The sequence below is a fragment of the Carlito syrichta genome, unplaced genomic scaffold (genome assembly GCF_000164805.1).
Source record: "Carlito syrichta isolate Samal-C Ts95f unplaced genomic scaffold, Tarsius_syrichta-2.0.1 Scaffold305149, whole genome shotgun sequence".
Taxonomy (NCBI): domain Eukaryota; kingdom Metazoa; phylum Chordata; class Mammalia; order Primates; family Tarsiidae; genus Carlito; species Carlito syrichta.
The window spans coordinates 441,940-459,352 of NW_007249245.1; the positions used below are offsets into that span (position 1 = coordinate 441,940).

The 17,413-nt window shown below is 42.5% G+C and overlaps 1 protein-coding gene across 1 annotated transcript in view; it reads left to right on the top strand.

The window, feature by feature from the left end:
* Positions 1-17,413, top strand: part of AFF3 (AF4/FMR2 family member 3) — a 478,579-nt gene that overhangs the window by 205,169 nt on the left and 255,997 nt on the right. Inside the window, exon 8 of the mRNA XM_021714010.1 lies at positions 4,865-4,912. Coding sequence (XP_021569685.1) covers positions 4,865-4,912 — 48 coding nt within the window. The remainder of the gene's footprint in view (positions 1-4,864; positions 4,913-17,413) is intronic.

Genomic DNA, 17,413 nt, shown 5'->3' on the forward strand with positions numbered 1-17,413 from the left:
TCATCTTACAATAAATCAAAAAATTAGCTGGGCGTGGTAGCGTGCGCCTGTAATTCCGGCTACTTGGAAGGCTGAGGCGGAAGGATCGCCGGAGCCCAGCAGGTCGAGGCTGCGGTGGCCGGGAGCAGCCACTGCACTCCAGTGTGGGCGACTGAGTGAGACTCCAACTCAAAAAAAAAAAAAAAAAAATTAGCCGGGCGTGGTAGCACGTGCCTATAGTTCCTGCTACTTGGAAGTCTGAGGTGGAAGGATTGCTGGAGCCCAGCAGGTTGAGGCTGTGATGTCCATGAGTATGCCACTGCCCTTCAGCCTGGGCAATGGAGTGAGACTCCACCTCAAAAAAAAAAAAAAAAAAACAACCAAAAAACTTCCAGATAAAAACTTTGGTTGACCATTTGATCTGGAGGAAAAAATTCCAAGCATACTACTAGGAGCCTGCCTCCCAAAGGATAACTCTGGGTTTTGGGGGGGGGTCCTCCCTTGTATATGTCTCTAGTGATGAGGGAACTATTTAACAGGGTGTCCGTCCTGCATTTTTCTCAGTGTATTTCCTTATCAGAGTAGGGTGATATAAATGTATAGAATTATATGGGGAGACATCACAAGAGCAACCTGTCATTTGTATAAATAACATCAAAAGAAATTAAAGTGTAGTATTCAGGGAGGCTTAACTTTAAGAAATCAAACCCAAAGTTTAATTTGAAGAGCCTTTTTACTGTCTTGTTGTATCTGGGTGATTTCACCAGGAAAACATGAAGTCATGTTTTTCTTGATTAATGGTTTTAAGATAGAAAACAGAAAGTACACTGAATTTAGCATTTGCTTTGCCAGCAGCGTGTTGCACAGTAGGAGCTGGTTGGGAGTTGGAGGTAGGGTAAGAAAAATGACTAATGATATGTTTCCCAATTGAGACCACTCTTTCCCACCATGAATGCCAAAGGAGGTCCTTCCAAGGGACCAGCAAGTCCTGGCCTGACCAAGACTTGACTTTTGCAACAATGGCCTCAGGCTTCTCTAGAAAGGGGGCAGGTTTGGGGCAGGCTCCAAAAGAGCTCTCTGATTTAATTTTATTGGAGCGTCAGAATGGCAAAGTTTCCAGAGCAATCTGGGGATGGGAGTGAGAGCTTATAAGATATGCATTGCCAGTTGAAGCTTTTGGGAAAACAGGGGGAGGAACGAATAGAGGAAAGGGTATGAAATAGGAGTAAAAGCATTTGTGTCCTCATCTTGTCACAACACTTAACACTGTTTTTCTTGATCTCTGAGGATAGGTATGTATGTTATATTCGTGCATTCTTAGTTACAGTGGCTATGCCTTGCACTTTTTGTTACTGATCTTTTAATGCTGAGACTAGAATGGAGCTAAAAGATCATGTTCCTATTTTAACTGAAGCTTACCAGAAATCCATAAGAAAATAAACATCACCTAAAAGTTCCTAGACTGTTGTATCAAAGACCTAAACAAAAGAGCTAAAACTGTAAAACTCCTGAAAGAAGGCATAAGAGTAAATTTTCATGACTTGGATTTAGCAATGTTTTCTTAGACATGATTCCAAAAACCTAAACAGTAGAAGAAAAACACAGATAAATTGAACTTTTTCAAGGTTAAAAATCCGTGCATCTATGAACACCATCAACAGAGTGAAAATACAACCCATAGAATGAAAGAAAACATTTGTAAGTCATATATATAATGAATGTTTAATAGCTAAAATATACCAAAAACTCTTATAACAAAACAATAAAAACAAACAACCCAATTTTTTAAATGGCAAAGGACTTGAATTAACATTTCTTCAATGAAGATAACAAATAGTCAATAACACATGAAAAAATGCTCAATATCTTTAGTCATTAAGAAAATACAGATCAAAACCACAATGAGATACCATTATACCCACTAGATGGCTATTATAAAATAACAATTGTTGTTGAAGAAATGGAGAAATTAGAACCCTTCTTCATTGATGACGGGACTGTAAAATGGTACAGCCAATGTGGAAAATCGTTTTGTGGTTCCTTAAAAAGTTAAAACAAGCCAGGCTCGGTGGCTCACCCTGTAATCCCAGCACTTTGGGAGGCTGAGATGAGTGGATTGCCTGAGCCCATCGGTTCGTGACCCGCCTGGGCAACTTGGTGAGACCTCATCTCTACAATAAAATAAAAAATGAGCTGAGCGTGGTAGCACGCACCTGTAGTTCCACCTACTCGGAAGGCTGAGGCAGAAGGATCGCCGGAGCCCAGCAGGTCGAGGCTGCGGTGGCCGGGAGCGGCTACTGCACTCCAATCTGGGTGACAGAGTGAGACTCCAACTCAAAAACAAAACAAACAAAAAAAAAGTTAAAACATACAGTTACTGTGTGACTCAGCAATTCCACTATTCTAATATAGAATTCCTAATTCTATACACAGAATAATTGAAAATAGGTGTTCAAACCAAAAGCTTGTACATGAGTATTCATAAAAGCACTCTCACAATAACCAAGATGGAAACAACCAAGATGTTCATCAATTGATGAACGGATAAGCAATATGTGGTATATTCATGCAATGCAGTATTGTTCAGTCATAAAAAGAAATGAAGTATTGGGCCAGCCGTGGTGATTCAAGCCTGTAATCCCAGCTCTTTGGGAGGCCCAGGTGAGAAGATTGCCTGAGCCTGCAGGTTTGAGACCAGCCGGGCATGGTAGTGCATGCCTGTAGTTCTGGCTACTTGGAAGACTGAGGTGGAAGGACCGCCAGAGCCCAACAGGTCATCACTGGGGTGACTGTGAGTATGCCACTGCACCCTAACCTGGGTGACAGAGTGAGACTCCAACTCGAAAAAAAAAAAAATAAGAAAGGAAAAAAGAAAAAGAAAGGAAGGAAGAAATGAAGTACTGATGCGTGCTCCAGTGTGGGTGAGCTTTGAACACTATCTTCAGTAAAAGTAACCAGACACAAAAGAACACATATTGTATGATTTCATGTACATGAAATACCCAGAATAGAAAAACCAATAGAGGCAGCAAGCAGAGCAGTGGTTTCTAGGGACTGAGGGTAAAGGAGAATGGGGACTGAGTGGCTGATGGGCGTGGAATCTCCATTTGGGGTGATGAAAAAGTTCTAGAACTAGAGAGTGGTAATGGTCGCATGACATTGTGAATGTACTTAATGCTGGTAAATTGTACACTTTAAAATGGATAAAATGGTAAATGTTATGTGTATTTTACCACAATTAAAAAAAAAAACTTCTCAAAGTATATGAACTTCTTAGAAACCCTGGTAATAAGATACCTTTGACAAATGAACTCAGTTTTACTAGGAGAATAGACGTATAAAAGAAAATATATACAACTGTTTCCAGAGCAGTCTTTGTAAGCTTTCTGGGCCTTAGCAGTGCACTTGGATAAATCCCCTAATTCTGGGTAGGAGAACCTGTTCAAGCCTCACATATCTTCTTTTTCTTTGTTCCTTCACCCAGTGTGAAGGGTAGAATGTTTCAGAGGAAATGCTCTACCCCCAGGAGAAGGTGGTGGGGTGGCATACTTAGGCATGGAAGGTGCAATGGTAAGTCTTTGGTAGTGCGTAGTGCCTTTGTAATATTTAAAAGTCCTAGAGCTGAACCTGATAGGCCTATGTGCCTCGGAAGTTCAGGAATTAAATTCTTTCATTGCTTCATACACTGACCACTAGCTATTATTTATTGCACACACTCTATACTGTGTAGAGTACATTGCTGAAAGATAAGAGAGCCCCTGAATTCATGGCATATGTGTTCTAAAGGGAGGAGATATTACTGGAGAGTTCATTATTGAATTACAGTTATGGTGAGGACTATGAAGAAGTAGATGCTGCTATAGGAGAGTCAGTGCTATAGGAGCATACTCCAGGCTCGGGGATTGCTGCTCTGAGGAGGCTGTGGTTGAACTGCCACAGTTCAAGGATGACTTGGAATTAACTTGGAAAACTGGGAAAGGTACAGGTAGCATTGCTGGTGGAGGATGGAGAGCATGCTTGGAGAAGCAATCATCAAGAAAGCCTCTTTCCAGGATGTCCCACTGAGTGCGGCCACCATCCTTGAATTATAGGTCCAAGAGAAGTGATCTCCCTTAGACCACAAATGAGCACTTGCACCAGCATCCACTGCTTTCGTGTCCCCACAAAACCACATCCTGTGATCCAGGCTGTATAACCAGCCGTAACCAAGCGGTATCTCTGGAGCTTAGAATGTTCCCCAGAGTCGGGTGTGACCTGAAGCCACCACACCTCAGAGCCCCTTTACATCTCCACAGCACTGGGCAGCGTGAGTCCCAGAACAAGTGACTCTGGAGCATGACACCCAGCATGGCATGCCGGCGTCCAGAGGACGTGTCTCCTTTTGGTCTTTCAGTTTTCGGCCCATCAAACCAGTCCATCTAGGCTTTGAGGACTGTGCAACTACCAGACTTTTACTCAAGCCATAGGAACCATTGTACTTGTCAGGCTCACAGCTCACATTTGGTGGATAAACTGGATCCACCATTAGAGCGGAGGCCACAGTTTCCACACTCCGATGGAGCAGCCCAAGGTGCATGGAGCTCACACCTTCAGGTCACATTCTATACTTCTGGGAGCCTGCCCCACTTAAAGTCAGTGTGTTCAGAGAACTCAGAGCTGAGGCCAGCATGTGGGGTGCTCCAGGCTAGGGAAAGAGGAAGAGTAACAGTGGTGACAGAAACCAGCCATTAAAGAAAAGAGCTTATCAGTAAGTCTCAGTTTAGACATTCCCTCCATCCAGAAATTCTATTATGTTTTTCCCACTAACTTGGAAGCTTGCATGACATCTCTTTGTCACCATAAATTTATTCCACCAGGCTTAATATCTTTTTCCCTTTGCTTTCAGGAGAGTAGAACTGGCGAAAGCAACAGCTGTGTTGAAGAAATAATTCGGGTAAGATTATTCTAAAATCTTATCAACTTGTTGGACCTGGATTTCATATAGAAAGGGAACATGGCTCCATGATCAAAGGGAGCCCATTGTTTGTTGTTTGGCATTTATCTTTTCTGAGGATAATCACAGACGTTGACTAAAAGACACTTCTTTTAGAAATCTAGGAGTTGCACCCCATCTGGGGTGCCTTTGCACAGGCTGAGGTGACACTATATTAGAGTGATCAGCTGGAAGACAGAAGAACAGAATTTAGATGAAAAATATGTTGGTGCTCTCGTTTGGATACCCCATTCATCACCCTACTGTTTAAAAGCATCCTCTAATAGTCTGTACTTTTTGAGTCAGACAGGAGTTGCCTGGTTATTTTTCTTCTAAACTTAATTAGAATCAGAAGCACTTGACAAAGAGGTGATGCTCAGAGTCTGGAAATTCATTTCTATATTGTTTTGCATGTTGTTATTCTCCCTGTTACTCTCTGGATCCCTATCTTTTCATCACCATCAGGTCTAGTGTGGATTCCCTTCCTGAACCAGTTTCATGCCCAGTTTGACTTAGGGTGAGATGTTCCACCATGTCAGTGCTTTCCCGACTTATCAGGATGTCATCATCAACCCTTATTTTATTTTCACTCATATTTTTTTTTTCAGGAGAGTAACCTAATAAGTTATAGTTCCCAAAAGTTGATATTATACTGGGCCACACACCAATACCTAATTGACCAGATGGTATGGAATTTTGCTATAAAAAAAGAAAAAAGAAAAAACCCCACAAAATTTTATTTTAATATGGTGCTACCCATTGGATATCCTATACACTTTTTAAAAAATTGCTAGTGCTTCGAGGGCAGTAATATAATTATTTAGTTTAAAATTTTACAGTAACAAACTTTTTTTCATTCTGGAAAGCATTATTAAAAATAAATTTTTTCACTCTCAAGTTGACCAGAATAATTAATCCAAGTTTGATTTGTTGAATTTATTATGACTCTTTTTCTGGCAGAGATTTATGCAGAAATTAAATGTCAAAACAGGCAGCTTCATTTCTGTCGTTTAAGTCTATGTTAAATAAAGTACATATTTTATATCTATAGTATCTCTCTTCTAGGGCTTTATTGCATATTAAACGACAAGTAGTGCAAGATGCTGATATGAACTTCTCCTATTTTTCTGTTTTTCAACACTCTTTCCTGTTTGGAGTCCAAATGTTTCACTTTTAAGCCGTCTTCCTGTGATTGGTTATGGTGTTTGTATCTGCAAAATGACAATACCAGAACACACCAATCCCCTCCTTGGATTCCCTAATTAGAAAAATTTGACCCCTCTACTCCTTTCTTGGCCTTTCTGAGAACATGGAGGAAATCTGTACTTTGGCCTTCTTTTCTACAGAGCTTGAAGTTTGAATAAAGACTTGAGTAGTTCACATACCAAAAGGATATCGTTTAGATAGAGTAAAATTCTATTAGAATAAAGCTGAATGCCACAGGCAAGAGTTTATAAACCTTTATATTTTTCTGAAAAAAGCTGATGAGAGCCTCATGCCCTCCCAGCCCACTCCTACCTTCCTTATGACTCCTAATACCTCCCACCACTGACGCTGGCCCTGCCATGTCCCTCCGTGAGTCAGGCATGGAACTAAGGGAAAACACAGCCCTGCCAGGTCATTGATTTTTATCTATACTCAAGGGTGAAGTTTCTGCATGTATCAAGAGGGCAGTGGAGATGGTGGCTGGATTAAGAGGCAACTGGACTCCAAGTTCCACTCTTCCTAGACCCATGAGGAGCAGTCCAGGGTAGAAGGTAGTATAGATGTGGAAGAAATGGGCATGATGATGGTGCCAGTGACATCTAGTTGGGCCACATCCATCAGTCTGAGGTGTTAGTAGTAGTTGTTGATACTTAGGGGGCTCCTAGAGGATCATTTCAGTGGTCCCAGTTTTTCCTGGAATGTCTTTTTGGTTACGCCCTGTCTCACTCACATCAGCCGTTCTCCAAGATCACCTTCCCCTCTTATCCTCCAAACACGAGCACAAGCCTCCTTTTTAATTACAACCTGTAGTAGTTGTTGTATATCTGTCACGCACCAGCATTCCTTTCAGACATTGGCCCCAATGTCTGGAATTTGAAACTCACTGTTTTGTTGAATGAGTAAGACAGGGAGAAAGGGAGGGAAGGAGAGATTTTTTTCTAAAAGAAAATGATGACTATCGTTGTGATGGCTCACAAACAAATTCCATTTCCTATCAATCATGGACATGATTTATTGGTCTTTTTAGGACTGTCTTTCCAGGGATAGTCTTTGTGGGGCCCAGTTTTCCTTATCAGTTTCTCTGCCCTTGTGACCAGTTCAGGTAAACTCAATGAGGGCAAAGTCACCAGGGCTACGTGTTAGTTGCAGTCATCATTTTTAGTTAATAACTCTTTGCTTGTTGTGAAGGAATAGAAGGGTCATTAAAAATACCTTAAGATGATAAAAATTGGGACATGCATACCCTTTCCACTCGTGAGGTACTGGACGAAAAATGCTGTGCCAAACAGATTGGCCTCTTGCCCTCTTGGAACTGACAGTCTGCTGGAAGAGATAGATATACTATTTTTTTTAAGATCACTTAAATAAATATGTAATGTTAACTGTAATACACACTTAGAGTTTAATGAACACTCACTATAGGGTACACGACCTAATTTGGGGTCAGAAATGGCTTCCCTGGGGAAATGACATTGGAAACGATAGTTGGAGAATGAATAAAAAATCATCCTAAGGAGAAGAATGGGGAAGCCTCCAAGTAGAGGAAAAGGATGGATGTGGCTTGTTAGAGGCCCTGAGAGAGGACAGGGAAGTCCAAAGTGACTAGACAGTGGGCAGACAGAGCTAGGCAGAGGTCGAAGGAGCCGGATCATGTTATGCCTTCTCTACCATGCTCAAGATCCCATATGATGGGGAGTCAGCCAGCCATTTGAGCAGAGCAGGATGATCAGACTGGCACTGCAAATGTACCACTCTGGCTGCTATGGAGAATGGATCGAGGGGGAAGAGGAGAAGCAGCAAGAGTAGGTAGGAGGCTATTGCAGGAGTACAGGGGAGAGATGCTTAGCAAAAGGCCATGGAAAACATTAAGGGAGAGCCTGGCTTTGGGGATGGAAGAGAATCATAAATTCATTTGTAGACATGCTGAGTTTGAAGTGCCTTTGAGATAGTCAAGTATACATGAATAATCTAGTATAATGTACAAGAAGGCACCCCCCCAACGGAATTTATTTGTTAACAATTGCATATTCATTCTTACATGGTTAAACTTCAGTCACTTTCAAAGTACTTTCCACTTAATGCAGTCCACCTACTGAGATGCTTTTTCCACTGCTCAAGACGGTCTTTGAACTCATCAGTTTTGATGCCCTTTAGTGCTTCTGTCATTTTTTGTTTCGCCACTTGAACATTGGCAAAACATTTCCCTTTGAGGACTTTTTTCATCTGGGGAAACAGAGAAAAGTTGCTCAGGGTGAGATCAGGTAAAGAGGGAGGGCGGGGGCACGGGGATGATGCTGTTTTGGTCAAAACCTGCCAAACACTCAGCACAGTATGGACAGGTGCGCTTGTAAATCACCCGTCTAGAAATGTGCAAACACGTTGAAAGAATCTCCCCCCGCCCCCCAAAAAAGTTCACTAAAACCAAACCCAGTCTCTCACAACAACATTAGCTGGTACACTGATGCCAATGGGTTCCTAGAACACTTACCTAATGGTTGAAGGCTATCTACAAGGGGCCTACCCTCCAAAAAATAATTCTGGGTTTTTTTGGGATCCCCTCTATGCAGATTTGGAGGTCAGAGCAGAGGTCTGCAGGCCCACACTTTGGATACATCAGCATGTCATTGGTAATAAAGTCATAGAAATGAGTAAATTTTCCTGGTGAAGACTAGACACCAAGAAAGAATGAGAGCCTAAATTCTAACATTGAGATAGCAAAGACAGGAAGGTTTCTGGCAAATAGAAGTGAGGGGGAGTGGCCAAAAACGCTGAGGGAAAATTATGACAGTGATAAGTCATAGACTCCAAGGAAAGAGAGTTTCAAGCTCAATGGTGTTTAGTCTCTGAGAAAAGAAAGATGAAAATCTAAAACTACCCAATAGATTAGACTAGAGTAAGGTCACTGGTGACCATTTTGCATGCTGTTTCTGTGGAGTAGAGCGGGCAGAATCCAGACTAGAGAAAACTGAGAATGTGCAGTTAGTGAGTTTAGAGACCTCTTGTGAGGAAAGGTAAGAGTTTTCATTCAACTCCCCTTTCCAGTGACAATATATCCCATATACAATAGCAATAGGAGGCGCTGTTGTGGGTCCCTCGCGCGTTAGTGCATTTAACCATCACAACTGCCTCATGGGATAGACTTGTTAACATCCCCCTTTTACAGATGAGGAAAGGAAAGCGAGAAGTCAAGCACAACTTGCCCAAGGTCACATAGCTAGCAGGGGGTAGAACTGGGATTTTAAGGAAGACATCTCACACCAGCAGCCTCTCTCTCTGCTACTGTGTTGTCTTACTAAATGACGTCCCCCTGGCTCATTCATGAAACCACTCAGGCATTTTGCTGTGAACAGGAGGTTTCCCGTTTCCACATGTTTATGATTCGGAAGTGCCAGATCACACATTTATGCACTTAAACTCATAGAGGTTTTACGGCCAGTGTTATCAACCTCATCTTTAACTTCTTCCCCTCGCCTCTCTCTTATTTTTGCTGAGGTGACTGTTTTCAAGTCATTTGAATATTACATTGTGTTCTACCATATAATTATTTTTATTCTTACTCAGAGAGTTTTAATCTCGGGACCTAATAAATCTGTGTGTTATTGCAAAATTCTTTTAACCGAGGGAGAAATTATACCTGAGTTCTGTGAAGATGGGCGATCAGGGCTAGAAGCCCACATGGCTGACATATGTTTGTAACAGGCAGTTTTCTAAGCTACACTATATTTCATCCTTAAAGGTTCCAGTGCTGTAATACTTAGGTGTTTTCCATAGCATTATCCATTAAGGTGGAACGGCATTAACATTTGTTCAGCAAATAAAATTTGTTTACAACTTAATGGGTGTGGGGGTGCAGGGCTGGAATCCAGAATGCACAAGTTTTATGCAAGATGGCTTCAGACGGCATACAGAGTCTCTTTGTAATAAAAGACTGGTGTTTGAGACTCTGGTTTGGACTTAAGGAATGAATTTAGAGACAATTCCAGTGCAACATCTGAGTGGATTACGTTCTTTGCTTTCATCTTTAGTCACTAATTTATTTCCAGTGGACTTTGAAATAGTCACAGTGAGTATTTGCATAGAGTTATATTTCTGTTTATGTGAATGAGGTAAATGGTACTCATTTAAATTTCAGAGATCCAAAGCAGTTTCTTGATGCCATAATTGAACAGGCCTCAGGAAAATATAGGGAACTCGTTTTTTTTCCTTGGTTTTTCAGAAACCAAGGAGCGTCTTGGTGTCCTGGGTAAGGTGTTTTCCTGTTTATGGTCCTGGGAGAATTGTGAGTTGAGAGCACTGGCACAGGAAATGCATATCATGCCGGACCCTCACATGTGCAGCCCCTGGATGGTGGGACAAGAGAGGCCTTGTGCTAAAAAAAGTCTGCACGGTCCTTCACCCAAATGAAAACATATTAGCCACTCAATGCCTACTGGAAAACAGAACAAAGAGATGACTTGTTTTCAGTGACCTATTTGGGTCATTTGCGGAGCTGGACCTAGGTCAAATCTCTCCTGCTTCAGACCCAAACGGGCTTTTAAACAGCACATACTGTTTCCTTGTTACATATTTCATTTGTTTCCAACAGTGAAGATCTCATTCGTAACAATATGACACCCACCCATGGCAACATCAATCTAGGTGAAACTGTAGGGGAGCCCCATGAGTATACTCCATTACTTGTTGTAGTAAAATAAAATCAAAACAAAAGTGTACATGATGGAAGCCTAGAGAAATTCACCAAGAAAACCTGCAATAAGTCTAAGCCAAGGTGAATTAGTTCACTTGGTGGTGTTTTGTTTTGTGATTTCTTTTTGCATCTGGCTGTCTGAATGGTTGGGGACAGAAATACCATATTTTTATATCTTATTTTACAGCAGTAGAGGCATTTTTAATAGATGCTTTTAGATTAGCCCTTTTGGTTGAAACCAAAAGCCCTGACTAAGTGGCTCTGTTTCTACCTGCCAAGGTTGCCCTCGGGCCTGTGAGGTGTTTCAGCTTGCAACCTGTCCTATGCTGCAGGGCCATGTGGCTTCACTCTATAGGCTGCAGTGATTCTACAGGTGCTCAACTTCTGACAGGTGGGGCAGGAGACCATTCTAATTCTGAATCTGTTCTGAGCCCAGAGGCTTTAGGGTGATGCCCAAAGGATCCCCAGAAGTCCAGAGGCTCATGTCGAGAATAAATGGCTGTCCCATTCTGATGCCCACCATTAGAAATCACAAAGGCATCCGTGGAACCATATGGACAGAAGATCAAGGGAATGTTAGCAGCCCATGTATCTAAGAGTCAGTGAGATGATCATTTCTGCCCTGACAGTAAAAGGTGGGTCCTGCCATCTTAGTCAATGTCTTTTCATGGGTATTTTTAAGTACTTTACTGTGAAAGTTTCATAGGTTTTTGTTTTGGGTTTTTCTTTTGTTGTTGTTGTTGTTTGATACTTGGAGAACTTCAGCACTACATAGAGGAGTGAGGTATTATAAAGACTTTATTTTTGTATGTTTTCTATCGCTGTAGCCTGGCAAGGTACACCAACAGAACTAAGAAAAGTACCTCAAATAGAAGTAGATGTGCTCAGTGCCTTAGAACACCTACCACACGGAAGGAACAGGTGGGCTGAGTGAACGAGAGGAAGAATGCAGGGGAGAAAACAAATAGAGATGTGCCCCTTTCAGCAGCAGTACTTCCTACCAAGGTGATCTGCAGAGTCCAGCCCCTGCAACACAGAAGAAAAGGGTAGGAAGCTGGGATTAAGCCGGGCTTGGTGGCTCAGCCTGTAATCCTGCGCCTTTGGGAGGCTGAGGTGAGTGAATTGCCTGAGCCTGCGGGTTCGAGACCCGCCTGGGCAGCGAGACCTCATCTCTACAATAAATCAAAAAATCAAGCCGGGCCAGGTGGCTCAGCCTGTAATCCCACGCCTTTGGGAGGCTGAGGTGAGTGGATTGCCTGAGCCTGCGGGTTCGAGACCCGCCTGAGAAGGTGAGACCTCATCTCTACAATAAAATCAAAAAATTAGCCGGGTGTGATAGTGCGCACCTGTAATTCCGGCTACTCGGAAGGCTGAGGTGGAAGGATCGCCGGAGCCCAGCAGGTTGAGGCTGCGGTGGCCGGGAGCAGCCACTGCACTCCAGTCTGGGCGACAGAGTGAGACTCCAACTCAAAAAAACAAAAAAACAACAACAACAACAACAAAAAAATCAGCCGGGCGTGGTAGCGCATGCCTGTAATTCCAGCTACTTGGAAGGCTGAGGCGGAAGGATCACTGGAGACCAGCAGGTTGAGGCTGTGGTGGCCGGGAGCGGCCACTGCACTCCAGTCTGGGCGACAGAGTGAGATACCAACTCAAAAAAAAAAGAAAAAAAAGAAAGAAAGCTGGGATTAGAGCTGAAAGCAGCAACCTTACTGGCCCCAGCTCCTTGGGGCCCCTTTGACCACACTTTTCATTCATATATTCCATTCAGGTATCCGTGTCTTTATAGTTTTTCTTCTTTATGTTTGAGTGACCATTTTCAAAAAAATAAAGACTTAAGCATGAATCATGTCAAACCAAAAGTGAAAATGTTTATTTTTATCTATGAATGGGGTTTGTCCTCTCAGTGTTATTTTATTTTTTTACAATATGGAGTTGAAAACATTAATACATGTAAAATCATAGTATCTGATAATACTTTCAAGTTTGTAAATTCTCCAAACGTATAACTTATTTGCAATCTGGGTTTCATTTGAGCGTTATTCTCCAACAGTGAAATTTTGGTGTTCAGTACTAGCCAGCTAGTTTGGTTTATAATGTCTTTTGTTGATTTCATTTAAGATAACCAATTCAGTTTTATTTTTTCTTTCCTGTTTTCTTACTTACTATAACCATATATATTCATCAGGCTTTGAAAAATTACTGGAGCTCAGAACTGAAAATTGTTTTTGTAGTTATTATATTTTAAGGCATTAAAAAAAATTTATAGAGTGCTGATTAAGGACCTGCATACTGCAGGTCCTTAAATAACTTCATTTTGTCTAATGTCGTTTCGTTGTAACATTGATGAGGGGAAAAAAACTGATTCCAACATGAGGACACTGGGCCACTGTCTGTGTAGAATTTACATGTTCTTCTCAAAGGTGTGTATTTTAGATGAGTAAGCGTGTCTGCACAGTTCTGCTGTGAGTGTGTGTGTGTGAGTTGTCCTCCGTCCTGGCAACCTAAGCTGCCGGAACAGTCTCTGGCTACCCACCACCCTGAAGTGGATTGGAAAATGAATGAATTAATATAAATGATTGTAAAACAAAAATTCATAAAGTCTACAGTAATCATGCAAATGAGTGGCAACAAACAAGATGTACTAAAACCCTCAGCTAGCCCACCCTATCTGTGGCTGTGTTTGAGCTGTGTGGCAGGAAGAGGTACTACTTACAATTTGTACTTTGCAAATGTTTATTCTTTGATTTAACCCACCAACTGCTTGACCACCGTCACTCACTGATTTACCAAAAATGGGGTATTGATCTTACTTCTTATAAACTGTTATGAAATATAAACATAGCTCACATTTATTTTGATGTTTAATATTAGAAGTGTTTTGGTGTTTATGTAGAAGTTTGGTGGTATTTTTGTGATCAGACACATGCATTAGGAGCGTAACTCTTTGTTTATGTCAGTCTCTGGGAAAATTGGTTTTGTTATATAACATTTGCTTTAAGTCACAGTTTCCAATAACTTAGCTACAACCTTAAGTGAGGACTAACTATAGAGACATTGAAATATCTGCTAAAGTGATGTTAGTACTTAAAATATGAAAGCAAATAAGTTCTATTTGTTTGCATAAGTATGTTTGGAGTGTGAATGTATGTATGTGTGTTGTGTGTGTGTAATTTCATGTCATAAAATTCCTAGCATGAAGGACCCTGTGTCCTCCACCTCTACCTGACATTTTTTGCTTTTCACTCTGACCTAGAAATCCTATCAGGCAATTGGTCCTTGTAAACAGATCCTTGAGAATAATTCACCAAAGACCTTACAGTCCCATTACGGCCACCATCAAATTCCCTAAGGACACTGCCATCTTTCTTCCCAGACACTTTGCTCATTTCAGCCTGTGGCTGGGATAGCCGAACTGAGGCATTGCCCTCCTTCAAGGTAGGTCCCTCCTTCAAGGCAGGTCCCTCTGTTGACAGGCTCTGCTAGCCATACACGTGTCCATGCTTAATGCCTTGTCTACTCTCTGATCTGCACCACTCCTGCATCACTCCAGTACATACAGGATGGAGCGGTGACATCTCCTGTCTGGCAACCAGCATTGGAGGGCTGGATCATGGATCCCTCTTGGCACCCCGCCGGTTGTAACCCCTGGTTTATGCTGGATTCCATTGCCAGGACAGGATCACAGGAGCCAAACTGTGCTCTCCCTTAAAGAGTGGCTTATTCCCCACTAGCTCTCACAATCACCATGGTATTCACTAGGCAGTACTGACTGTTGTGTGTCCTGTGGTCTTTTTACTTTCCCTAGTTGGCATTTCCCAATGTTTTTTCATCATCAACCTCCTAAAGAACCTTTTTGGATATATTTTTCTTAGTTACTCCCCCATGAAATCCTAATACCACAGAGATACTGTACTGTTTGTGTGTGGTGTGTACATCTGTGCTTTATACACAGTAAGATTATTTCTTTTTTTTTTTAGAAAGCAGGATTTATTGAGAGGACAGAAAATCTCTCACAGTGGGAGGTGACGCGAGGGGGTTGCTCAGAGTAAGATTCTTTCATCCCCGGGAACCAGTTGTGTGTGGCTTCTGTTGGGAATGCCTGCTTAGACCATCCCCACTTGCTGCACACCTGTGACACCAGCACCTCCTCCTTACCCTCTGCAGATACTTTACCATCTCCTCTCTGAGGAAATGGAAGCCATCCAGTAGGCACCCCTGGGCCAGTGGCTTCAGTCAGTCAGTGTGCCAGGCTCTGTTCTCAGTGCTGAGAGCAAAGTGGGCACTGCTGCAGCCAGCTCAGGAGCAAGCAGGCACCTTCTCTTTCTCCTCTCTTCTGTGTCTCCCTGCTAGTTTCTTATCCTCAGGGTAAACATGTACAAATCATCCCCATCTTGCGCTGTAGTTCCTACAGCTCTTTCAGCCTTCCTAGATAGACCTTCCTGGCCAAAGTCTCCTTGCATCTCCACCTCCAGTTTCCCTTCCGCTCACTACTGTCTGTTTTCTCCCCTATCACGGTCTTTTCTGAAATGATTTTTCCTGAGGTCATCACCCCAAACCTGCTTATCAGAAGGGCAGAGACCACCCCGCATTTGATGTCTTGGTGGGCATTTGATGTTGCTCACCGCAGAATCCATGTTAAAATGCTCATGCCCTTGGCATCTCTCCTACCACACCTTCCTGGGTTTAATCAACGTTGTGGCTGTTTCTTCTTGGTCTCCTCGTGGACTGCGCTTCCTGTAACTGTCTCTGGATGTTGGTGTTCCTCAGGGTCTATCCTAGCTCTCTTCTCTTCTTGCATGCTATGGGTTCCCTTGAGTCTGGTAACGTCCAGTGTGGTGATGGGTTTCAAGTGTGTGTCTCAAACCCAGCTCTGTTTCCTAAGTTTCATGCCCACCTATCCAGCTGCCACCAAATTGCTCACTTAGATGTGTCATAGACACCTCCACCTCACGATCACCTTGCACCTCCACCAGCTTCTCCTCCAGGGTAATTATTGTCATTGTCCAGATGCCCAAGCCGTTAGGTTCTTCTTCCTCACACTTACCATGTTCAGGTCCTCACCAAGCTTGTCCCGTCAGCTCCATCTCCCTCAAGCGGGTCCGCATGTCTCCATTTCCGACCACCACCTTGTTCAGTCCACCAGCCTTTCCTAGATGACTCACCAGTCCCCTGGCTCCTGTCTGCCTGCAACCAGCTCTGGACAAGGCCAGCAAAATCAGCTTTCCAAAGCGTAAGTTTGCTGGAAACATTTCTGTGGCTTCCCCTGGGCTCAGGATAGTCAGACTCCTGGATGTGGTTTACAAAGTCATATATGCTCTGGCCCCACAGATGGTTCCAGTGTCATCTTTTGCCATTCTCCGCCTCACACTTCACACTCCACTCTGCAAGGGTGCTATCACTGCTCTCACCCTCACCTCTGGGCCCAACCCTTGCTCTTCCTTCCCCCCAGAACATGGTCTGCCTACCCCTGACCACAAATTTGGCTGAATGCCTCCTGCTTATCTTCCAGGCCTTGCTTGAGAGGTCACTTCCTTCAGGAAGGCTTCCTGATTCCCAGAGTCTGAGTTAGCTGCTCCTCTTCTCTTTTCTCTGGGCACCCTTTATTCTTATTACAACACTTACCACATAATGGTCTTTCTTATCTCTCATTGGGCTGTCACTGTCTACCTCCAGGGGCGAGCACAATGACTGGCACTGGTCAGCGTTTAATACATACTGAATAAATGGATGAATAACAATGAATGGAGGACTTTGACCTCGGGCTCAGTATCTGTTCTTGCTCTTCAACTGTTGTCTTTCCAGTGCGGCAACAAAAGGTTTAAGGCGTTGACCCCCTAAAACATCAGCTCTCCAAGGACTGCCAAGACTGTTGTGTTACCTGGAAACATTAGAACACATTATACAATTAGTACAAATGCAAGAGCAGTGAGAATTCACCTGCTCGTTCCCAAGGGCTAGACATGGGAAGAAGTCCTGCAGCTGCTGCTAATGCACATGTCAGGAAAGCTCGGATCTTTTGTACCTGCCACTTGTATCCTGATTATCTTTCATGAGACTGAGTTTTTCATTTTGATAGATAATGAATTGTACAAGTTGAAGGAATCAGGATAATACATTTGCAGGGATAATTTGGTTAATTACCATGTTTGCTGCTGGTGGACCCAAGGGCTAGGAGTCAAAGCTGTTTCCACTGCTAATACGCTTTGTGTAAAGCAGTTCTTGGAACAATTAAGACACATCTATCCAAAGTGATCAACTCAAGACATACATTTTAAAATTGTATTTATTATCATGAAAATCACACACAGTGTTCTCTGTTATTTTTTCAAATTAAGGGTTGTGAAATTACACTGATTTGCTGCAAATTACTATTGTAAACACACAGATCTTAGAAAAGCAGTTTCTAAGGTAGAAAATGATAATTTGGGGATGAAAGAGATATAAGCCTTAAAAAATTGCAACATCTATCTGGATAATCACATATTTTCAATAAGACACAATTACCTATAGTTCTTATAATCCTATAATTATTTGGTTCATTATAACCTAAAAAAAACCTTAGAAAC